Source organism: Gekko japonicus, unplaced genomic scaffold (genome assembly GCF_001447785.1).
Source record: "Gekko japonicus isolate JY-2015 unplaced genomic scaffold, Gekko_japonicus_V1.1 scaffold4, whole genome shotgun sequence".
In the NCBI taxonomy this organism is placed as follows: domain Eukaryota; kingdom Metazoa; phylum Chordata; class Lepidosauria; order Squamata; family Gekkonidae; genus Gekko; species Gekko japonicus.
In genome coordinates, this window is record NW_015165234.1 from 1723107 (window position 1) to 1749039 (window position 25933).

At 43.0% G+C, this 25933-nt stretch overlaps 1 protein-coding gene across 1 annotated transcript in view; it reads left to right on the plus strand.

Moving 5' to 3' along the window:
* Window positions 1-25933, plus strand: part of LOC107109225 (chromosome unknown open reading frame, human CXorf36) — a 47371-nt gene that overhangs the window by 10113 nt on the left and 11325 nt on the right. The window contains exon 3 of the mRNA XM_015409796.1: window positions 22458-22631. Within this exon, the coding sequence (XP_015265282.1) occupies window positions 22458-22631 (174 nt within the window). The remainder of the gene's footprint in view (window positions 1-22457; window positions 22632-25933) is intronic.

Sequence of the window (25933 nt, forward strand, 5' to 3'; positions counted from 1 at the left end):
TAAAAAGTACATAAATTGAGAAAGCTTAACTGAGTGATCAAGAATTGTTCTCAGCCAATTAAATGGCAAAGGAATTCATCTCAGCATTCCTTCTAAATGGAGAATGTGGGGAATAGTTACCTGAGGAGGGCTTTCATTGAATTAAATGAAGCCAGTTATATTTGCCCCTAATGCATAGAAAGGTTCATTGTCAACTGTTAGAATTAAGAACAAGCATTACCATTGAGAAACTATACAATTGTGCATTTTCCATTCTTCTAAGTATTGATGTTGCTAGAAGCCACTTTTTTCTGTGCAAAGGAAGAATATCATCCCTGCATACTTGCTAAGAATCAGGAATGTATTTCTTTATTTCATTTGTACCCTGCCTAGTGAGCCACGTTATGTGTGTGTGTGTGTCTGTATAAAAAAGTGGGGAACTGGCAAGGACTTCAAGGGGGCATTTCATATCTCCTCCAACAACTATTTTCATTCCCTCCCTAAAAGCCCCAATAGCCATTTCCTCCTCTTCTTCCTACTCATCAGCCAACTTGTCTTTATCTACCTCCCCCCCCATTTCCCTGAATCCCTACCCCCTCTACTTGGGAAAACTATGGCCCAGTTGCATGGTGCTGGCCACTGGGCCAGGTCCAGTTGCATGGTGCCAGCCTCTAAGGCTAGGCCTGGTTGCACAGTGGGAAAACTTCAAGGACTTGTGGGGGGCACACCACTTTTCCCTGTATCCCCTTCCCCACACTAATCTTTCCCTCCTGCTGGCAACCCCCATATCTTCACCTTATTTGATCTCTCCCCCATCTTCACCTATATTTATTATTTACTTACTTTATTTATTCCATGGTTTTCTACACATTGGGGATCCAGAATGGCTCACATCATTCTCATCTCCTTCATTTTAATCATTGCAGTAATCCTGTGAAGTAGGTTAGGCTGAAGGTCACCAATGAGCACTATGACAGAACTGGGATTTGAACCTGGATCACCCAGATATTAATCTGAAACTTGAACCACTGCACCACACTGATTTTTGTGTAGTGGTTGCTGTTGAACAGCAGTAAGCAGCAGGGATGCGTGAGTCATTTTAGTTGCATGATATTAAGTCGCGTGGTGGTTGTTACCGGGCCTGGCCCCAATGAGTCTTCCCTCAGATGCCAAAATAGCCCTGGAAAGGCTAGATAAGATATCATTTTTCCTTTAATTGGGATTAAAAAAAACACCCCATTCTCATTTCCCCACATTTTCATGCAAACTTGTTTTGCTGAAAAATTCGCTCCTGTCTTCCCGTGGCCCCATTGTGTAGATCTGTTGAGCCACACTCTGGCCAATATTTATTTATTTATTATTTAAACATTGATATCCCACCTTTCCTCATTAAAGTGTTTTCTGTTAAAACCAACAATAAAATAGTATTTGACATAAAGTTTACTTCACTCTAAAATCTGTGTAGTGTTGTTTTAAAGCTAATGCTATTGAGACAGGAAAAAAACCCCAGAATTAAAATAGTGTAATGATGAGCTAAGGTTTGACCTATTTCAAATCTTGCCTCTGCTATTATTTCCTCTCAATCACAGTTGCTGTCCGTGGCCACAGCATGAGGTAATAATACTGACCTGACTTAGAGGCTTGTTATACAGATTACAGCAAGGTAATGTATGTGAACGGTTTCAGTACTCTAAAGGTCTATATTGATGCTAAGCATGTTATTATTCCCCCTAGTCCAAGTATATAACATTTTAATTACTGGTTTGTTATTCTTAGTAGTTCAACTCTTAGCTCATGCAGGATGACCTTGTTTTCTTTTCTATATGATTTTCCCACAGTTCATAACTGAATTAACAGTGCAATCCTAAACAGAGTTACAGCTTTCCAAGCCCACTGACTTCAGTGAACTTAGAAAGCTATAACTCTGTATATGAGTGCATTTTAATTGAGGCACAATGGACTTCTGAAACAGGAATCATCCATCTGAGTAACTGAAGGGTAAGCACTGTTGGATAACTGAACCTCATGCATCAGTCTGATCAATGTGTGCATTTTTACAGGGAAGTACAGGCCCCCCACAATGTTGTCCTGCTTTGTTCTTTCCTTTTAGTCTGATAGAACTGCCACAGAGAAGCCACACTATTCTGTCCACTATACTAGAACAAGCAGCATAGAAGGCAGTTTCATCTCCAGAAACATAGAACAGCCAACCTATAATGCTTAGTGGGGATTTGGGGAGGGGACACAGTTCAGTGGTACAGCATCTGCTTAGCATGCAGAAGGTCCCAGGTTCAATCCCTGGCATCTCCAGTAAAAAGGATCAGACAGGAGGTGATGTGAAAGTCCTTGACTTGAGATACTGGAGAGCTGCTGGCAGTCAGAGTAGACAACATTTGACCTAGATAGACCAATTGTCTGATTCAGTATAAGGCAGCCTCATGAATGTGTATCTGTAAGGCAAGTAAAGTCATTCTAACAGAGCATCATATTTTCTCCGCCTTCCTCCTCCCTGCCACTTTTCTGTGGAAAATTTTAAAGGGATAACAAATATTAAATAGCTGCCACCGTTTACCTCCAATGCTGGGTAATCACATACATATTACTTGTGAGCACAGGTGTTAGCTTGGTTAAGGAATAAGCACTGATAGACTCACAGTGCCATCATAAGCAGTTGAACACCTCTAAATCCCCTCAAGGAATGCAGTGTAACTCATCATTAATTTATTTGATCCTCTTTTATACATAAACGTATTACAGATTCAGCAATACAACATGCACACACACATATATACACACAATAAATAGAAATAATAAGATAAATTACAGTGCAATGAAAAATATATAAGGTCAAATCCTGTCATGTTTGCTACTGAAGTATATAATGAAAATTTATTTATTTATTTATAGTTCGATTTATATCCCGCCCTCCCCTAAGGCTCAGGGCGGCTAACAATTGGGGCAAAAGCCATAATTAAAACTATTAAAACAAGATAAAAACATAACAATAATGCAACAAAGTACTGGTGCTCTGATGTTCCCAGTTCCAAGGTGGGTGCCGGTAGGGTGGATCTGGACCAACGACGTAAGTTCCAAAGCGGCAGATAGCCAGTCTTCTTCCCAAGGCCCGCTTGCACCCTGATGGTGTCTTCGCCAATTTTCGGCGGCGGTGCATTGGTGGAACAGTGGCGGCGGCGGCTCCTACTCGAAAGCCTGGTCCACTTGTGACTGTAAGCAGTTCTATCTTGCTGACTTTTATAATATAATATATCCATTTAATCATATATCTGAATCCATAGACAATAGAAACAATCAGAGATTTCTGGAGAGTCCCAGTTTTCTCAAAAAGCCCAGATATACATAAAAGTTGCAATTGACAAATTCAAATCCATTCCCATATCTGTATTGTCACTAACAGTTATCGCTAACACAAAAAATCATCTGAGAATCCATTAAAAAAAATCACTATGTGACTCTAAAATATCTGCATAACAGGGTGCTCCCAAAATGTATGGAACAAATCTGCTTTAGTGCTTGACATCTCCAACACAGATTATTGGAGTTCCATGCATACATGCTAATCTATATAAAGGGTCAGATACCAATAGATCATGATTTTGAAGAAATGCTCTTTCATATCCACAGATATTAATTTTTTAGGAACAGTTTTCCAAATCCAGGACCATTCCTTCTGTTGCATTATTTGCTTTTAATCCCTTTCCCCACGCTTTCATATATTTATGTACAGCAGGACCCCAGTTTAGCAATACATTTACTTTAGAAATACTGTTCCTACCTACTCTGTCACTTGTTCAAAACTCATTTTCAGATAACCGCCATTATTTTTCTGGTGTCTGATCTAGAAATATTAAAACACTTCGGATCTTTATTTGATCCTCTTCATAAAGAACTGAAGCAGTGATTTCCAACCCCCATTCCCACTGGTCCTCTTCCGCACTCCACAAGATGGCAGCATGGAGCATTTTACTACAGCTTTGTTGGCAAAACAAACAAGCCCAGCAGCTGTGCAAGGAAAGCATGGGAAACCCCCATCTGGCAAAGAAGACTTCCTATTGCAAGCATATAGGCTTTTTAACAGTGGAGCGCTCTTACTTTAAACCAAGAGCAACAATAAACTTTTCATTTAGAAAATGGACAGTCATTTAAGCATGAGATCTGGCAAGTAATTACTTCTTTTTTTGGGGGGGGGCAAACTTCACAAATATCCCTGGAGCATATGAGAAATGTTTGCTTCTGTTTGGGTGCCTCCCCTTTCCACTCCCCTCTTCCCCTTTTTCGGTTTGGATGAAACCCAATGTCTGCTGGCTGGCCTGTCCCACACAAATCTCTCACGCTGTGCAAACTCGTCCGTTCTTTCCATTTGAGCACTCCGTGGTGTTGGGATTAATCCCAGTTCTCTTACAGGCTAAAGTTTCATGCCTGTACAGAAGGTGCCAGCTATGCCTCTATACAGAGGTGCAACATCTGCTGGAAAATCAAGTGGCTGGTGCCAGCTCAAGGGGGAGCAGTCAGAACTCAGTGGGGAAAACACACTGAATAAAAGTTTTCTTTTCTTTTCTTGCATACTCTATAATGAGGTGTCAGGGTTCTTCAGTGCACGTGCCAGTTGTTGGCATATACCAATGTTTAAAATGATCTTTCTGGTTGGAAGAAGAACATCTGTGTTATGGTACCAATCTTTTTTATAGTTTCTGATAATGATTTTACCAGACCTTCACAAAACATATTGAAACTATGAAACTTGCAGAGTTAAAATGTTAATGTGTAGACATATTAAAATGTTATAATAGGGTAGACTATTTTCTCTTGGGGAGGAAAAGTAGATTTTTTAAGCTCAGGCTTCCAAGTGGAATTAATCCATTATTCATTCCCATTCTGCCCCAAGGGTTCAGGAATTATGTTAGGAATCGTCTACATATTTAACATATTTTCTTGTGTATAGTGCTTTATCACCTTTAGTCAGTTAGCCCTCATAGCAAGTCTGCTGTCCTAATTCCCATTTTCTACTGGGGAACAGAAAGCAACAAACCTTGGTCATAAATAGCATGTGAATCAGTAAACCTGTATTTGGGTTGCCCCCAGGGCCAAAAGAGGAGGGGTCCTTGAGTACAAAGCAGTCCTCAGATTTAGATACATGTTACTTTCCTGACATTTGATAAAGTTTTGCAGCTTTTAAGAATGCATGCTGTGTGTTGTTTTTAATTTTTATTATGGCTTGGGGGGTCTCAAAGCTGGAAGTGGCTCAGGCACCTCAGGAACTCTAAGAAGGCCTCACTGTCCACTTTCAGAGTGCAGATGGATGTTCATGTGACTGAACTCAGCCCCTCCATTCCCCTGCCCTAAATCTGCTCAGAGAATATTTCCTGTCAGACAGAATGGTTCTAGCCCAACCTTCTTCCTCACATGCCAGTTTTACATGCACAAGGATTGTTTTGAGGGGTATAGAGGATTAAAATCAGTGGTAAAGGCATCATCAACTCTTTTTGCAAATAACTGGACTTTAAAGGCTGTAGCTTGCACACTATGGACTTGGGGCAGTAAGTCCTTTAAAGGGCCACTCTTGCTCCTTGGTTGTTGTTTTGTTTGTTTGTTTGTTTTTGCCAGCCAGTTGGCCTCACTGAAGTACCTGGTTCACATACTACTTGATTTCTGTCCACCTGAGAAGCTACTGAAGCATAGTGCAGCTGGCTAACATCCATTTCTCTTTCTGTAACCACCATGACAGTAGGATGCACTCTCCACAATCTCTAGCCATTCTTCCTTAGATAGCTAGAATTCTTTCTCTAACATTCCTATCTCAGTATGGAGTTCTTCTACAATAAAGAACTTCTGTCTCTTTTCTAAAGCAATAAACCTTGTGTGAACTTTATTCCTAATGTGCCCCCCCTCCACATCACAAACTAACATACATACATACACATTCAATTTATATACCGCTCCTTCCCGAGGGCTCGGAGCGGTTTACAGAGACATTTAAACCTAGCTAGGGCCACAGTGCAAGGGGTGTGTGTGTGTGAATGCCTACCAGGCACCCAAGCGGAGTTCTTCTCTTTTTTGTGTTGTTCTTTTCGGCTCTTATTCCACGGTGGGTTCTTTCTATTTCAATGGAGTCGGCGATGGCGTCTCGGCGAAGTTCTTCTTCCCATAGCGACTCCTTCTGGGTTGGTCCCCACGGCACACGGCTATGTGACAGTTGCAGTGCTGGTCTCCGTCCTATTGGCTCCGTCCACGCCGCGTCGTCTCATCACCGTGTCTCCTGGGCCAATCTCCGCCTGAGTCGCTCATCCTTCGTTGCTGGATCGCTGCCATGTTCTGCCGGTTCGCCGCTCGTCTCCTGCCACCACCGCTCAGCCGCTGCCACTGCTGCACACCAGTCCATCTGGGGGGAGGGTGCCCCCCGCTCTCTAAGAGCAGGTACCCATTTATCTACTCGCCTAAGGCTTTTGAACCGCTGGGTGGGCGGGAGCTGGGACAAGGACCGGGAGCTCACCCCGGCCACGGTGGACTCGAACAGCCTTATGGCTGCTCGGTGATAGACTATTGCAGGGTTTTTTTTTTTACAGCCTGCACCACCGACCCAGCCCTGTCAACATTGAAGGCACTATAAGGCTGCTTCATTTGCCAGAGGTTTTCATGGAAAATAGTTTGCAGGCATTTTATTAGGGTGTGCAAGAATTAGAAGTTTTAATATTTTAACTATGTATTGTAAACCATCTAGAGCCAAGAGGCAAAGCATGATATAAGTGTTTTAATAAAAATAAATGAGTTTTGCTGCCTGTCCCTGTGAACAAAAATAAGAACATTGACCATGGCTTATTGTCATGTATTAATGCATTGGCATTTAGAGGCAATGCATTTGAGGTGCATGTCTGGGTTATTCACGGAGTGTCTATACAGATCAGGATACGATGTCACATCATGCAACCTGCTTAAGCTTGATGCCTCTCCAGAAATTCAGCACTCGTTTTATAAGCTCAAATACATGGAGTAATCCAAATATTATTTAAATGCAGTTAGGAATCATGTGCTTCCTCCTTTTTCTAAATAGATTAACCATCCCCTTCCAAGCCAAAGAACCTACAACAATTCAAAGACTGAATGTGTGTCCTGGGTACATGCGAATTCCTTTAGTTGTTGCCAGAAGCAGAAAAATAAGTTTTGATATCATTGCCTGATCTGGTTATCCTCTTTCGCTTGTAGACTGAAGTAACTGTAGACAGTGTGTTTCTTAGAATGGCTTGTTAAAGTACTAATTCCCATTGCTGAAGACACTGCTGTGTTCTCTAGATAGTTGCATCTTCCAAGCAGTTTGGTATATATAAGAGACTTGACAGAAGTTATCAGGCTCAAGTAGTTTTCCTTTTTAATGCAACAAATTGTGACAGACACTGAACCCAAATGACAGACCATGAAATAATGTTTTTCACTTTACATTGCCTGCCCTGTCTGACTGAACTATCAACTGAGTTGCCTGCCACAATGATTATTTCATCTGTCACAATGAAAGTCTTTATTATAAACTACAAATGCTCCAGTACTAAAAACCTTGGTTGCCCCAGAGACAACCTGGAATTAACTGTGAACGTATATGCAACTTCAGACAGACTATAGTTAGCGATCACAGGAATAGCATCTCTCTATCATGTTGTCTGCTTTTCAGTTTCATTAGTCATCACTTCAATCTGAACTTTTCAGAGTTTTAAACATATTTAGGACTCACATCTATAACACAAAATGTATACTTATTTTAAAGTAAAGAGCCTCCTACAAAGCTAACAATACATAACTACGGAAGATGATAATAATCATACTCCACAGTATATCAGGACATTCTCAGTCCTGCAACTTTTTCTCTTTTTAGGTTAATTTTTAAAATGCAACTTTGTTGAGCATATGAAGCTCCACTAACCAAGTCAAGCCATGGTCTATCCAGCCAGGTACTACCCACTCTGACAGGAAGCAGCTCTCCACAATCTCAAACAGAGGGGGCTTCCCTTCTCCTGCTATCTGAGATCTTTAAGTGGAGATGCCAGGGACTGAATCTGTGACCCTGAATACATGAGTAGACCTTAAAACTCTGGAGGTTTATGTAGGCAATGGCAGTCCCTAAAGTACTCGTGCCATATCATGCCTTATGGTTCTCAAGTCTCCACCTTCCATGGTAGCAGGCCTAGCTGACATATCAACAAAGCTGAGCATCCAGGAGAAATGCTGGATACAGAAGGACCCCCAAATTTCTACCTGAACTTTTGGAAGGAGAATAGTCCTGTCTAGCCCAGGCATTTTGCAAATGAATCAGTCCAAGTCCCTTTCTATAATCAATTCTGTCATGTGAACAGGGCATACGTTTATTCATCCACATCCCGTTTATTACTATTATTTATAATTTATGTTATTTAGCCTGCCTTTCTAACCAAGACTCAAGGATTATACAGAATGAGTCAATCTGGTCAACAGGATTTGGCATTCAATAAATAATGAAATAGGACTTGGGTTGTAGAACCAACTAAAAATCTAAAAAAAACCCAGAACTGAAGCAAAGCATAAGTGTTAGCATGACACATCAATTGATGCAAGATTACATAGCAAGATCCAACTTACAGCAAACTGTACACAGTAGTATAGACCACAGAGCCTGAGAATTTGTCCAAGTAACTTTGTGAATCATTTTGTACAGTGCAGCCCTATTACCTGCACAGAAAAGCCCTCTTGAATAATATAGTTTCCATAGTTTGCAGAAAGTGAGGAGAGTGGGGGGTGTTTCTGACCTTCTCACACAGGCCATTCCATAAAGTGGGGGCCACAATGGAGAAGGCACATGTATGGACAGTTGTTGGTTTTGTCCATTTGCAGGTTGGCACATGCAGTTGTTGGTTTTGTCCATTTGCAGGTTGGCACATGCAGAAGCCCCCTCATGGATGACTGCCTTGTCGTGGCGAGGGGGCTTGCGTAGTTCAATGAAGCTGTGGGCTATGCCGTGAAGGGCCACCCAAGACGGACAGGCCACAGCAGAGAACTCAGACCAAGCGTGATCCTCCTGGAGAAGGAAATGGCAACCCACTCCAGTACTTTTGCCAAGAAAACCCCATGGACAGTATCAAAAGGCTAAAAGATATGACACCGGAAGATGAGCCCCTCAGGTCGGAAGGTGTCCAATATGCTACTGAGGAAGAGCAGAGGGCAAGTACAAGTAACCCCAGAAAGAGTGAAGTGGCTGGGCCAAAGCCAAAAGGACGCTCAGTTGTGGATGTGTCTGATGGTGAAAGGAAAGTCCAATGCTGCAAAGAACAATACTACATAGGAACCTGGAATGTAAGATCTATGAATCAAGGTAAGCTTGACGTGGTCAAAAATGAGATGGCAAGACTGAACATCGATATCCTAGGAATCAGTGAACTAAAGTGGACAGGAATGGGCGAATTTAACTCAGAAGACCATTATATCTACTACTGTGGCCAGGAATCTCGTAGAAAAAATGGTGTGGCCTTTATAGTCAACAAGAGAGTGCAAAAGGCAGTACTGGGATACAATCTCAAAAATGACAGAATGATTTCTGTCCGATTCCAAGGCAAACCATTCAACATCACAGTAATCCAAGTCTATGCCCCAACCACTGATGCAGAAGAGGCTGAAGTGGACCGGTTCTATGAAGACCTACAACACCTCCTAGAACTAACACCAAAAAATGATGTCCTCATCATCATAGGGGACTGGAATGCTAAAGTAGGAAGTCAAAAGGTAACTGGAATAACAGACAAGTTTGGCCTTGGAAAGCAAAATGAAGCAGGGCAAAGGTTAACAGAGTTTTGTCAAGAGAACACACTGGTCATAGCGAACACCCTTTTCCAACAACCTAAGAGGCGACTCTACACATGGACATCACCAGATGGGCAACACCGAAATCAGATTGACTATATAATTTGCAGTCAAAGATGGAGAAGCTCTATCCAGTCAGTAAAAACAAGACCTGGAGCTGACTGTGGTTCAGATCATGAGCTACTCATTGCAAAATTCAGACTTAAACTGAAGAAAATTGGGAAAACCACGAGGCCATTCAGGTTTGACCTAGATCGCATCCCTGATGAATATACAGTAGAGGTGAAGAATAGATTCAAGGGTCTGGATTTGATAGATAGAGTGCCTGAAGAACTATGGACAGAGGTTCGTGACATCGTACAGGAGGCAGCAATCACCACCATACCAAAGAAAAAGAAATGCAAGAAAGCAAAATGGCTTTCTGATGAGGCTTTACAAATAGCAGAGGAAAGAAGGAAAGCGAAAGGCAAAGGCGAAAAGGAAAGATTTACCCAACTGAACGCAGATTTCCAGAGAACAGCAAGGAGAGATAAGGAGGCCTTCCTGAATGAACAGTGCAAAGTAATAGAAGAAAACAATAGAATGGGAAGGACTAGAGATCTCTTCAAGAAAATTGGAGAAATCAAGGGAGCGTTCCATGCAAAGCTGGCCATGATAAAGGACAAAAACGGTAGGGACCTAACAGAAGCAGAAGAGATTAGGAAAAGATGGCAAGAATACACAGAAGAACTATACAAGAAAGACCTCAATGTCCTTGACAAACACGACGGTATAATCACTGACCTTGAGCCAGACATCCTGGAATGTGAAGTTAAATGGGCCTTAGAAAGCATTACTAACAACAAAGCTAGTGGAGGTGATGGTATTCCAGCTGAGCTATTCAAAGTCTTAGAAGATGATGCTGTTAAAGTTCTGCACTCCATTTGCCAGCAAATTTGGAAAACGCAACAGTGGCCACAGGATTGGAAAAGATCAGTATACATTCCAATCCCAAAGAAGGGCAATGCCAAGGAATGTTCAAACTATCGCACAATTGCACTCATATCACACGCTAGCAAGGTCATGCTCAAGATCCTACAAGCTAGGCTTCAACAGTACGTGGATAGAGAACTACCAGAAGTACAAGCTGGGTTTCGAAGAGGTAGAGGAACGAGAGATCATATTGCCAACATTCGCTGGATTATGGAGAAAGCAAGAGAGTACCAGAAAAATATCTACTTCTGCTTCATTGACTATGCTAAAGCCTTTGACTGTGTGGATCACAACAAACTATGGCAGGTCCTTAAAGAGATGGGAGTACCAGACCACCTCACATGTCTCTTGAGAAACCTGTATAAGGGCCAAGAAGCGACAGTTAGAACCGGATACGGAACAACTGATTGGTTCAGCATAGGAAAAGGAGTACGACAAGGATGTATACTGTCACCTTGCTTATTTAATATATATGCAGAGTACATCATGCGAAATGCTGGCCTGGATGAATCACAAGCGGGAATTAAGATTGCTGGGGAAAAGATCAACAACCTCAGATATGCAGATGATACCACTCTAATGGCTGAAAGTGAAAAGGATCATGTGGTTGGGCGCACTACCGCACCAAGCAATGGTATTCCCAGTAGTCATGTATGGCTGCGAGAGTTGGACTATAAGGAAGGCCGAGCGCCGAAGAATAAATTCTTTTGAACTATGGTGCTGGAGAAGACTCTTGAGAGTCCCTTGGACTGCAAGAAGATCAAATCAGTCAATCCTAAAAGAAATCAACCCTGACTGTTCCCTGGAAGGCCAGATAATGAAACTGAAGCTCAAATACTTTGGCCACCAAATGAGAAGGGAGCACTCACTGGAGAAGACCTTGATGCTGGGAAAGATTGAAGGTCAAAGAAGACGGGGACAGCAAAGGATGAGATGGTTGGACAGTGTCATCGATGCAACGAACATGAAACTGAGCAAACTTCAGAGGACAGCGGAAGACAGGAGGGCCTGGCGGGATCTAGTCCATGGGGTCGCGAAGAGTCGGACTCGACTGTGCGACTGAACAACAACAACATGCAGAAGGCCCTGTTCAGATGAGCCCAGCTGGTGTGGCAAAGCATAGAGGGAGAGACAGTCTCACAGATATGAGGGCCCAAGGCTATGACTATATGTGATAGTCAATACCTTCAATTGAGCCTGGTAACTGATGGGCAGTGGAGTGACTACAGAATGAGAGTGATACGCATGCTCCACCTACCTTCCGATAACAGCCGAACTGAGGCATTCTGCACTAGTTTGCTACATATCAGTAAGCATGATCTCTTTCTGAACATTTCTGGGGAGCCAGTTTGGTGTAGTGCTTAAGTGCGCGGACTCTAATCTGGGAGAGCCGGGTTTGATTCCCCACTCCTCCATTTGTACCTGGCTGGATGACCCTGGGCAAGCCGTAGTTCTGACAAGAGCTGTCCTTGAAAAAGAGCAGTTTCTGTCAAGAGCTCTCTCAGCCCCACCTACCTCACAGGGTGTCTGTTATGGGGAGGGGAAAGGAAAGGAGTTTGTAAGCCACTCTGTGAGATCTTTGGGTAGTGAAGGGCCGGGTATAAATCCAATCTCTTCTCTTCCTCTTCTCTTTTCTATATGATTGCATATGTATTTTATAAAGCGCCTAGGTCCTTTTGGGCCACGACATATGGCTTCTATCGAGTGGAACCCTCTGACACACACATATGGCATTTGGCCTCAGGCTGCCATTTAGAATCGTAGAATCACAGAGTTGGGCCATACAGGCCATCTAGTCCAGCCCCCTGCTCAATGCAGGATCAGCCTAGAGCAGTGGTGACGAACTCAGAGCCCTCTCTGTGGGGACGCATGCCATCGCCCCAGCGAGGCCCAGACCATCATTAAAGTGTCGAATTCTCTGCCAAATAATTTTAAGTAAATGAAAGAATTTGGGATTGCTTTCCTTACTTTGTTTGGATCATCTTAAGTTAATGTATGAGGTTCCCCCCCCCCCCTAAAGTAAAACCTCAGTATTCAGGTTAAATTGCTGTGTTGGCACTTTGCGATAAATAGTGGGTTTTGGGTCGCAGTTTGGGCACTAGGTCTCTAAAAGGTTCGCCACCACTGGCCTAGAGCATCCCTGACACGTGTTTATCCAGTCGCTGCTTAAAGACTGCCAGTGAGAGGGAGTTCACCACCTCCCGAGGCAGCTGATTCCACCGTTGCACAACTCTTACTGTAAAAAAGATTTTCCTAAGATCCAGCCAGTACCCTCACACCCTTAATTTAAACCCATTATTGTGAATCCTATCCTCTGCTGCCAACAGAAACAGCTCCCTGTCTCTAAGTGACAGCCCTTCAAATACTTCAAGAGAGCCATCATGTCCCCCCTCAACCTCCTCTTCTCCAGATTAAACATGCTCAAATCCCTCAGCCTTTCCTCATAGGACTTGGTCTCCAGGCTGCCAATCATCCTCGTCGCTCTCCTCTGCACCCACTCCATTCTGTCCACATCCTTTTTGAAGTGAGGCCTCCAGAATTGCACACAATAGTCCAGGTGTGGTCTGACCAATGCAGTGTACAGCAGGACTATGACATCTTGTGATCTAGATGTTACTCCTCTGCTGATACACCCTGTGATATAGCCCTCCCCCTGACCTGGAGAAAGGGAAACTCACTAGAGGTGCCGTGGGCTCTTTCTTTATCAGATCCTAAATACACACCTAACAACCAGAATCTTTCAAAAGAAAGACAATTTATTTTACAAAAGAACAAAGATCAGTACTTTCAAGAATCCAAAACAGAGAATTTAAAAAAGAACCCAGCCATCTGAACTATATCACTTTGTCTTTAAAAAGCAGGTTATTGTTCCAGGCAATGTCTCAGGCAGGAGGGAAATAAAACTTTCAATCTTGCCGGCTGCAACATCACTTTCTCCTCCTGGTAGTTTGGTTCAACCGCAGGTGAATCCTCTATTGTCGAGAGAGATGGAGATAAAAAAACCCCCAGCCTTCTACCTACCAATTTTATCCACTATCTCTCCACTAACGAGTTAACGATTAATAAACATAACCTTTTCCAGCCAACATGCAAAGGCTTCATCCTTGACAAACATCACCTGTTGACAATTTGTCAAATCATGGGGAACCCTATCAAAAGCTTTACTGAGATCCAGGTAAACAACATCAACAGCATTCCCTCGATCCAGTAAGCTTGTCACTCGATCAAAGAAGGAAATGAGGTTGGTCTAGCAGGACCTGTTGGGGATGAATCCGTGCTGACTTCCCCAGATCACCAAGTTGTCCTTTAGATGCTCGTAGATCGATCCCTTTAAAATCTGCTCTAGTACCTTCCCTGGGACCGAGGTCAGACTGACTGGCCTGTAGTTTCCTGGGTCATTCCTCCTCCAGTTTTTGAACACTGGGATAACATCAGCCCTCCTCCAGTCCTATGGCACATCTCCCATCCTCTAAGAGTTCTGGAAGATGATGGACAAAGGCTCTGCAAGTTCTCTAAAACAGCGGTGTCAAATTAATTTGTTTCGAGAGCCAGATTTGACATATCACTTTGACAGACCAGGCCATGTGTGCCATAAAATGTAACACAAGGTACCAGGGATATAAACTTTATAAAGATGATTTCAGATGCCTAATGGCAATAGCAGGCATGATTGAATTATGTGTGTTATGGAGAGGTCTGGAGATACCAGCATTGGTGTGATATACAGAGGCATGAAGATATTGCACTGGTAATGAGACAGAAAACCTACGTCTCAATTTGGTACAGGAGGATTCAGTCCAGGAGGATGCAAAGAATAAATGGAAATAAAAGAAGTGAACAGTGACTCACAAAAGCACATATCCTACCACAGATAATAGAGAGGGCAGTGGCACTTCAGTTACAGAGCTTCCTGGATGACGCTTCTATTTTAGATCCCTTCCAGTCTGGCTTTCGCCCTGGTCACGGGACGGAGACGGCACTGGTCGCCCTCACAGATGACCTCCGAAGGCATCTGGATTGGGGCGGATCGGCAGTGCTGTTGCTGTTAGACCTGTCGGCTGTGTTTGACACGGTCAACCATCAGCTGCTGATCCACCACTTCGCCGACACTGGAATCCAGGGACCAGCCTTACAGTGGCTTGCTTCCTTTCTCCAAGGTCGGGGACAAAGAGTGACGCTGGGGGATCAGCTGTACTAGAGACACTCACTGGAATGTGGAGTACCACAAGGGGCGGTGTTGTCCCCGATGCTTTTTAACATCTATATGTGCCCTCTTGCCCAGATTGCCCAGAAGTATGGACTGGGTTGTCGTCAGTATGCGGATTACACCCAGCTTTATCTGTTGCTGGACGGCCAGCCTGACTCCAAACTGGAAGTTCTAGACCGGGCGTTACAAGTCGTGGCTGGTTGGCTTAGGCTGAGCCGGATGAAATTGAATCCGATGAAGATGGAGGTCCTGTGCTTGAGCCGCGGCAGTCCAGGGGTAGGGATCCCGCTCCCAACCTTCAATGGGGTGCCATTGATGCCAGCACCAGAGGTTAGGAGTTTGGGGGTGTTCCTGGATGCCTCCTTAACAATGGAGGTCCAGGTAGCAGCCACTGCCAGGTCAGCCTTTTACTATCTTTGGCTGATTAGGCAGTTGGCTCCCTTCCTTGAACGCGGCGACTTGGCAACAGTGATCCATGCGATGGACGCCTTGAGACTGGATTACTGTAATGCCCTCTACATGGGGCTGCCCTTATCGCAAATCCAGAAGCTGCAGCTGGTGCAAAACGCTGTGGCCAGGCTAGTGATGGGACTTTCACATCCAGCCTGTGCTAAAAGCATTGCACTGGCTGCCTATAGCATACTGGATTCACTTCAAGGCGCTGGTTCTTACTGTTAAAGCCCTTTATGGCCAGGGTCTGACATACCTGAGGGACCACCTTTCCCTATATATGCCCCGGAGAGCACTGCATTCAGGGACCCAGAACCGACTGGTCCTCCTAAGTATTAAGGAGGCCAGATTGGTAACAACTACAGCCAGGGCTTTTTTGGTGGTGGCTCCACACTGGTGGAATGAGCTCCCAGAGGAGACCAGGGCCGTGCAGGACCTTCTACAGTTCCGCAGGGCCTACCAAATGGAGCTCTTCCGCCAGGCCTTTGGAGCCACCGCCACCACCACCACCACTACTACAATTACAACTATCGGTAGCACTAGTAATAACAACTGACAACCATGGTGGAAGCCCTGAGCCGCTGGTCCCTGTGACTATTGCCTGTCCTAGTCCCCTCCAACTGAAGCAGACCAATAGAACTAAAGTAAAAACTGGAATTGCTAGCACTTTAATATTGTTTGGTCTTAATATTGTTTTATGCTATTGTATTTTTTATCAGGAATTGTATTAATGTAATGAATTGTGTTTTATGGATTATGAAAATTTTTATTCTGTTGTAAGCCACCCTGAGCCAGCCTAGGCTGGAAGGGCAGGATAAAAATCAATAAAATAAACCAATCAGTCAATAAATAAATTAAAGGTGCTACTGGAATCTAACTCTTTCTACCACAATTAGAAAACACAACATTCAAAAACCAGTGGGGGGAACATTTTTACCTTCCAGGCCATTCAGTTGCTGACCTAAGAGTATCAGTTCTCTGACAAAGGATCAGGCCTGGACACATGGGGTGCGTTCAGACGGGGCGTTTATGCCGGCATAAACGCGATCACACACACACACTCACTTCCATCTTCCAGATCCCTCCGGTGGACGCCCGCTTACACGCTGTGGACAGTATGAGCATGCGCATAGGCAGCCATTCAGAGAATGGCGATTTTTGCGCATGCTCAAACCCCCCCCCCATTACATTTAAACTTTAAGGTAAGGACTTACCTTTAAAGTTTAAAGCCCAACCTGGCCTCCCTGTAGTCCCGGACTCCTCCGGGAAGTTAAACTAAGAGCTTTTTTTCTTCTTTACAAACGCTCGGGGCGAAGCTTCGCCCGAGCACATATCGCTTAGTTTTTTTAAAAAAATGGCGGGGGAAAGCCGGAAGCCTGAGGCTTCCGATTGAAATGGCTGTGGAACGGAGGAGAGTGTTCAGACGCCGGGGTGCACCGTTTACAACCGTTGCACTCAGTTTACCACCACTTGGGACCTAGTGGCAGAGTGCAATGGTTTAAAGGGATTTACAACGGTTAGGGACGGGAGGCAGATGTTCGCTGTGTGAACGCCCGTAAGTACACCGGTTGGAACCGGCACCCTAACCGTTATAAATCCCCCGTCTGAACACACCCATGATGTTCCATACCCCTCAGTAGGGAGTCACCTATGACCAACACCTTCCTTTTCTGTCTGGTACCATTTCTTCATATCTCCCTGTCCTCCTCCCTCTGTCTTTCTTGTGTTTGTGATACTTGCCCTGATAGTGTTTTCATCTCTGCCTCCACCGCAAGGGCCTTGAATTGATTTCTTAGTTCTAATGGCTCTGAGTGCCATCTTGCTCGATGCCTTTGGGGTTGTGCTGTAGCGCTCTGAGGAGTCTTGTTAGGACAGTCAACCACACTGTTGTCCTAACAAGACTCCTTTTACAGCAAGCTTATACTGGGCCGGCCCCAGGTAAAGAGTGGAGGTCCTGTTTGTCACTATGAATGCAGTCCACAAAGGTCATCAGAGTCCTAACAGACGGAAAGAATTATCACAGTCAGTCATCTTAGGCCACAAGCAGTAAAAACAACAGTTTTTTTCTTTCTATTTCCTGGAGAACGTACATTTGAAATTTTGCTGACAAATTTAGGAGCATTATTTCTTAGAATTTTGCTTCCAAATTTGCTTCAGCTTTCACTCATGAATACAAATGACCATAGAACCATATGTTATTCATTTTACTAGCAATTTTCTTGTATCAAGCATTCCCTTGTACCATAAAATTGCAAATAATAAGTCCATAATGACTCTCTGAAACATCAATGCTAAGTAAAACTGAAAGAAGACAAAAATCATATATATCAGAATAAACACAGTGACATGAGCCATGAAAGACAAAAACCTCTGAAAGGTTTTCTAACACAAACGTTTTCAACCAGGTGTTTCTCTCTTGGGAGAAAGCTCCAGAAGGCAAATGTCACCACTGAGAAGATCTGTGACAACCACACAGTGCCTCAGAACATAATCTAAGGACACTGGAAGGTTCATGTGGGAGAAAGAGCTTCTTAGGGTTCCTCATTCCAGCCCATTTATTTGTTCTTTCAAGAAAATTTCTAACACATTCTTATGATATGAAAATAACACACAAAATTTACAGCACAATTAATGCAATACAAATAAAACAGTATGTCAGCAGTCAATAAAGCACCAACATTAGAAAGGCAAATAACAGCAATTAAAATAAAAAATAATGAAAGTGGAAGCCATTTAGACCCATGAATAAACCAAATAACCAGCACTAGGGATGAGCACGAACTGGGAAGATGAGGTTTGTTTCAGTTCATGGCATGTTTGGTTCATGAGCCATGAACCATCACAAACTTTTAAGAGCTAAATGAGCTGGTTTGGTTTGTGACATAGTAGAATGTCCCTCCCTGCCAGCATGTTAGAGATACCAAACTCACCAAACTCTGGCTGACTCTCCTCTACCTGCCCTCCAAGTTAGGTGAGGATTGGATTTACAGGGACTGAGTTACGTCCTCCAAAAAAGGTGCCCCCTCCTCCATTGGATTGGATTTATAGAGAAGAAACAGCAAAAAAGCAAGAGCAATAGAAGCTCAGCAGAACAGAATCAAAGTCCCAGAGAACCTCTGCAGTAGAAACTGAAGATGGGTGGCAGTTTTGCAAGCACAACAGAACCAGTGCAATGTACTAGTGCCCAGCAGAACCCAGAGCCCTTGTGGCAATGCCAGCTCAACAAGACTGATGTCTAGCACAGAATCATACTCCAAGCAAGGATGTGTGTGTTGCGAGCCAAGCACAACCAGTGCACTGTACTAGTACCCAGCAGAACCCAATGCCAATGTTGCAATGCCAGTTCAATCACAATCCAAGCAAGGGGGACATTTTTGCAAGCCCAACAGAACCAGTGCAATGTATTAGTGCCCAGCAAAACCCAATGCCAATATGGCAATGCCAGCTCAACAGGACTTATGTCAAGCACAGAATCACACTCCAAGCAAGGGGGTAGGTTTGGAAGCCCAGCAGAACCAGTGCAATGTACTAGTGCCCAGCAGAACCCATTGCCAAAGTTGCAGTGCCAGTTTAATCACAATCCAAGCAAGGGGGCATTTTTGCAAGCCCAGCAGAACCAGTACAATGTACAGAGTACCCAGCAGTACCAGTGAAATCACAGAGTGCCCAGTAGAACCCAGTGCCACTGGCACTGCAAGCTTTAAAAGACTGACCACAAAGCACAGAGTCACAAATCCAAGCAAGGGGTCGGGAATTTGCAAGCTGTGTTCAAGAAAATGAGAAAGGATCACAAAGGAAGGCCAGGGGACCCTCTTGAAACTGACATGACTAGTTTGACGCTAACAACAGTGTTTCCAAGGCTGGAGAATTCCACCCTCCCTCCTTGCTTTGAAATTTGGTAAACATTTAGTCTGAGAGGAGACAGCCTTTCTGAAAATGTATCCATTCATGAACCAGCACAAACCTCCATGAACTGCTTGAAAGTCTGTGGACAATTTCTGCCAGTTGACCTACCATGAACCAGCCAAAATTCATCATGAACTTTAGTTCATAAACCAGTTCATGCTCATTCCTAACCAGCACCACCCACTGTGCATAGAAACTGCCCTCCAGACCTCTTCTTTACTGCTAGAGTAATATGAATTCTGGGCCATAAAATAAAAATAAACAGGCTGTTGCCATTGGGACTAGCTGATGCTGACTAGCCATTGGGACTAGCTGATGGTCAATTTCCAACAGAAGATCCCTAGGGTGAGTCTTGCTAAAGTGGTACCTTGTCCAGTTTCATAAAGCCAGTTCAGGGGGTTGTTTCCTCTTTCCCACTTACCTTTTTGATTTTGTTACCATGCATAGAAGATGATGGACCATGATTCAGTGGCAGAACATGTATTTTGCCTGCAGAAGGTTCTAAATTGAATCACTGGAAACTTCAATTGAAAGGATCAAGTCATAGGTGATGTGAAAGACTCCAGCTGAGACCTTGAAGAGCCACTGTCAATAGGAGTAGACAATAATGACCTCGATACACCAATTGCCTGACAGAGTATAAGACATTTTCATATGATAAAAGTATTCATCAGACCATTCCATCATGCACTCAGTTCTCAATTTAAACTCCACATATTTCATATGAATAGTAAATGTGGAGCAGTGCTCAATGAACACACAGAGAACTACTCCTCAACTTTTCTTTCCATCCACACAAATAAAATCATCCTGGACAGGGTAGGATCCATAAACGACAGCTGTCAATTAGCAATTTGTTAGGAGGTGACTTACAGTGTAATTCTATGTAGGCTCATGAGACATTGGAAAATCCATGACTGGACCTTACCTGTTTTTGAAAACTGAATTGTAGTCTCATACAGCCCCTATGTAGATCAGGGCTATGCAGACAGCAGAGATTTAAAAAATACATTTCACCCAGGTCCCAGGTACATTCTCAGCAATTGGGATCACCTACCCCATACCGTTCTTATCATTGAAATAAAGTTTCCCCCCTCTTCTGGGACTAATAGCAATATGGAGAGAACAGTTTCAACCGGCAAAATTGTGTTTGTGTATTAAATCCCCTCTTCTGTCTCCAGGCAGCCACATTTTATGCTGGGAAGGTCCAATCACAAATCTGCCAGAATTTGCCAAATTTAACTCTTATTCCACTTACGTTTTCTGCTAGGAAAAGTAAAAGGTGCTTTTGGTTCTGCTTTTTGAAAGAGGATAAAATGTATAACACTTGTATTTCTGTGGTGGAAAGTCTCTGAAACCTTTGAAAACATTCGCTTTGTGCTTCCTGAATGAGAGGGTTATTTTTTTAAAAAAATCTATTGTGAAGTATATTTTTGTCTTTGTCTTAAAATGGAATGCAACTTCAAACATGTTACGGGTGAAGGACTATCCTGCAAATATGACAGAAAATAGTAACTTCCTGAAGAATACAGTCATCTTAGTGTTATTATTTTTGAAATTTGTCCACCACCACATGGCTTGCCTGAGTCCTCAGAGATGGCTTTACTTGCCACCCATATACTTGAGTAATCCTGCAATATAGCCTAGACTTTGAGTCCAGTAGTGCCATGAAGACCTACGAGATTTTCAGGATATAAGCTTTGGAGAGTCAAAGCTCCCTTTGTCAGAACTTTGACTCTTCAAAGCTTATTCGCCAAAACTCTTGGTAGGTCTCCATGGTGCTCCTGGACTTGGAAGTCTAGCTGTTCTACTGCAGACCAACATGGCTACCCCTGAAACTGCAAGATAACCTTGTCAACTTTAATAGCTAGAGGACTAGAAACTAAGGAAGACCTCATAGCTAAAACCTATCACCTTTGAGATTGCTTCTCCAAAACTTACACTCTATCAGAAGCCAGAATCAGTTTAGCTAAGAACTAGAGAAGTATATCGACAGAAGCCTATTACAATAAAACATTAGATTATGTCAGGAATAAACAAACTTATTTCAAATGTCCAGGAGAGAAGCTCACTTTTCTATTCTAGAATCTCTTTCTCACATGTTGAAACAGATATTATCAGACCATTGAACCTGTTGCTGGCTCCAGGTTTTTGGAAGTCTCCTTAACATGGAAGAGGTGGAGTATTAAAAATTGATATTTCCCCATACCTTCTCAGTTCTCTGTCCAGTATAAGAACAGTGGTATTGGTATGGCTGGGCCCATTCTTGATGCCCCAAGATATACCCAGGCTTGCCAATATTTGGAACTGGCTCTGATCAAATCTCATCTGCTCTCAATAACAAACGTGTAAATTAGTGTTTAAAATGCATACATGTGTTGGCAAGTCCTTTTTCTCCTGTAATAAGAAGCAGCATGATCAAATTCCTTGTCTTTCATCCTGCACCTGCATGCTCTGTTGCATTCATGTTGCAGGGCTCATTTACACGATCAGGTCCTAAACATGGGTCACTCCAGTCTTGTTCCATCTTGATAGGCTTCCAGTTTGCTTCCACACTCAATTCAAGGTGCTGGTAACTGACCTTTAAAGCCCTGTACACCTGGGACCAACATACCTTAAGGACTGCCTTTTCCCATATGAACCTACTTGTTCACTCCAGTCATCTTCAGTGGCCCTGCTTCAGTCACCTTGGCCATCTGAGGCTAGACGAGGGGCAACGCAAGAAAGGGCTTTCTTAGTTATGACACCAAACCTTTGGAATTCTCTCCCTAAGGAGATTCATCTGTCTCCCTCTACTAGTCTCTTCTGCCAACAGGTGAAGTCTTCCCTATTACTGGCTTTCCTCCCTGGCTCTGGTGTTATGTGTTTTTATTTAATTATTTTATAACTCTATGTGTTGTTTTTAATTGTTGAAATATTTTAATGGGGTTTTTTTTTGTCCACCGCCTTGGAGATCCCAATCGGGTAGAAAGGTGGCAGGAAAATGTTTTAAATAAATAATTTTTTAAAAGTAAATTGGCATATGTAATGCAGGCCTATTCTATCAGACCTGCACATTACTTGCATAAAGAAAAAAAAATATTTCTCTCTCTCCCCCTTTTCTTTTTAGGGCCTTCCTACACCATTGCTTCGCTGCCCATCACAAAGGCTGCTGGACCGAATTGTGCGACGATATGCTGAAGTGACAGATGCTGGGAGCATCTTCATGGACCATTTCTCAGATCGGGATAAATTACGCCTGCTGTATACATTGTCAATTAATACACATCCCATTATCTTACAGGTACAGGTTTTTACCTTCCAGTTTTATAAACTGCTACCCTGATCTGCCTTTTGCAAGTAGCCTTGTCCAATTTGAGCAACAGCAGTGTACTTTGAAAAGAAATATCAGTCAACTTCATTGCCACTGTGCTGCATCAAACATGGTAGATCTTGTAACTCTAAAATACCTGTGGTACTTGAGCTAAAGTCTAGCCTAAATTTGGAAGCCTGATTTCCAAATTGTGCTGGACATTCATCTCCCTTGAAATCAAGACCAGTTCTTTATTTCATAAAACCAAAGGGCTGAATTTTTAGGTTGAGTTTCTGTTGTAAGTCAGTTGGTGCTCAGTTATGGCTCAGATTTCTCAGAGGAAGATCTACTTGCTAGCCCTGAGATGGTAATTGAACAGCTGGCTACAGATGGCTTTGAGCCAGAAGGAGAACAACAAGAGATCAGGTTACCTGTTGATCAGGTGTCACAGCCTACAGCTGACACTGAGCCAACACTTCCTAGCTCTGAAGCAGTAAACAAGTCTTAAGCAGCCACTCCCAACCCACCTAGCTCACCCACACCCTTGCAGCGCTGACGCTGTCAGAGATGCTTAGAGTTGCAAGAAAGGAGAAGAAGTGTGAGACTCATGGCCTATTGTCAGCTGTCAACTGAAGAGATGAATAAGTAGTTTCAGGATGACTGCCAAGGAATTGGCTGGGAGTTTAGCTCATTAAGACTTGGCTATAATTCAGCTGGGAGAACAAGCTGTTTGTGGATGCAACAAGTACACCTTGAACTGGACCTGACAACCAGCTTTTCTGGAACCCCTGACCTCAGCCTGGACTTGCTGTCTGGAACTTCTTGACCCTAGACTGGACTTTGGTAAACCTGCTCTCTGGAACCTCTGACTTTTGGGCTGGACTTTGGTTACTCTTAACAATCTTGCCTGTGGCCTGCCCTGCTGGACTTCAGCCTGTGCCTCCTGAGGAAGCTACATCAGTACAGTTTCAAACAATCTGAGACCCTGCAAGTGCTTAGATAAGGTCTAGGCAATATCCCATGCAAAATTCAAACTTAAGTTTAAAAAAGCAACATACATTTAAAAATAAGGAAAGTAATTCATTCTTTTTTTACCATTCCATCTTTAGAAAATCTGGGTATGTTAGTCTACCTTAGCAGGTGAAACAAATATATCACAGTACTGTAAACCCTAGAAAGACCTTGAATGAAGACTTCTGGAAGATGGGGTGAAGACCTTCCCAAATGCAAGTCCCCTTAACTGGAGTTGCCAAGGATTAAGCTCAGAGCCTCACATGTGCACTACAATCAAGTTTATACAGAAACAATTCTGGAATTACAAAGTATACAACTCTATTGTTTTCAAAAAAGACATACCACATAATCATCCTTCTTTTCCTAGTGTCTTGAAAGATGAAGATAAATATCTTTAACACAGCTCTAATAAAAACAATGCAGTGGATAACAAAGATTGTATCCCGGAGATCCTCTGCCCTTGGCATTGCTGTGAGGTTGCCATCAAACCAGAATTCTAAGCAAACAAAGGTCAGAACTTACATGTGTGTTATGCTCACTCCCCGTAGCTGTATATTTCTATACTGAAGACAACAGGACAAATGCAGTGTTTCTGGTGACTAGTATCTATTTTTGCCTAATTGGTATTGTGAAAGGTTTAGTGCTGTAAACATATTGTTAACATGAGTGACAAATCTGATTCATTAACAAAACACAGAACATTATAAAAAAACAAGCAATAGATGCTTTAGATTTTGATCTGCATTATTGTTTCCTATCTTCAAGAGGCTAGGTGTTCTCAGATCTTTTGCATACAAATTTAGCACACAGCAGCTTCATCATTGACAATGAAACATGGGTTGTACTAAACAGTCTGGAAAATCTGGCTATAATACTTGGTGCACTTAAGCAAGATGTGTCTGCTCTCACCAATTCTGATAGTCTTGCAGCAAGTGTTCTGCAGTTGATGTCAGAGACCACTTTCTGAGCCTCTTAAACTGGGAGAACAGTGTAAGCAAAATTACTTATACTACTTTACCCTTGGTTTGGTTCATTCTGTAAGAAAAAAATTAAGTTTTGTTTTAGAATTTAAAAGGACTTAAACTGAAGATTTTACTCCTAGTATTAATTCACTTTTCAAATATAAGAAAAAACCCACAACTGTATTCTGCCTAATCAAATCCTTCAATACTGTACTATGGAGAAACAGAATGGGGGGAAATATTCACAAATAAAATGCAGAATTCATATAATAATAAGGATGTAAAACTGAAAATTGTGAAGTACTGGGATACCTTCATGCAGAAGTATGAAAAAACATAGAAAAGTTATGTTGGAGTATATTCACCACCTTATGTCAAAGTTCAATGTATATTAAAGGTAGCAAAATGTTATGAAACAAAATCTGTTTGTGATGCTACAAGTCAATGGCTTGCATTCACACTAGCAGTTCCATGGGGACAAGTCCTTATTTGCACATGATGTATTTCCTGCTTCCCCCTTCCTGCAGCAGCCCAATATCCCCCTGAAACCCCATTCCAGGGCCTGCCTTCCCCAAGGAACCAGATGGGAGGCATATTAGGCTGCTATAGGAGGTGGAAAGCAAGGAAATCATACTTCACAGGTGCAAGGACTTGCACTCACAGTAATGCTAGTATGAATTGAGGTAATTGTCAGATCCCAAGTCAGGATAACAAACCCACGTTCCAAAGAAGTAAGATTTATTTCCAAAGCATGGTTGATCATGAACATACAGAGATTGTTCAGAATAACGACAATACACAGGGGCAAAGTATTATAGGAACTTCAAACTTGGTTAACCCAATGGGTACATTTCCCTCGTAAGGGAGCTGATTAGAAAAGGCGCGAAGTAGCCTGAGAACCACAACAGCTAATTTCATAAACACAAGTTGAGTTCACACGGGAAATCTAATTAGGCTAGGCAGCAAAGACATAACACTCAATTTCCCTCGTAAGGGAGCTGATTAGAAAAGGCGCGAAGTAGCCTGAGAACCACAACAGCTAATTTCATAAACACAAGTTGAGTTCACACGGGAAATCTAATTAGGCTAGGCAGCAAGACATAACACTCCGTCCTCCACCTGCAGAAGAAACTTGGCAGTTACAGAAGCATACCAGAAGAGAATAACACAAAAATACCACTTACCCACCGTCTCCCGGTCTGGGCGGGAGACCTCCCGGTTTCCCCGGGAGACCACCAGGTTTGTCCGGGAACATCTTGTGAAACGCCCGAACGTGATAAGGGGCCCGAATATCCCCTTCTTCCACCCATTCGCGGT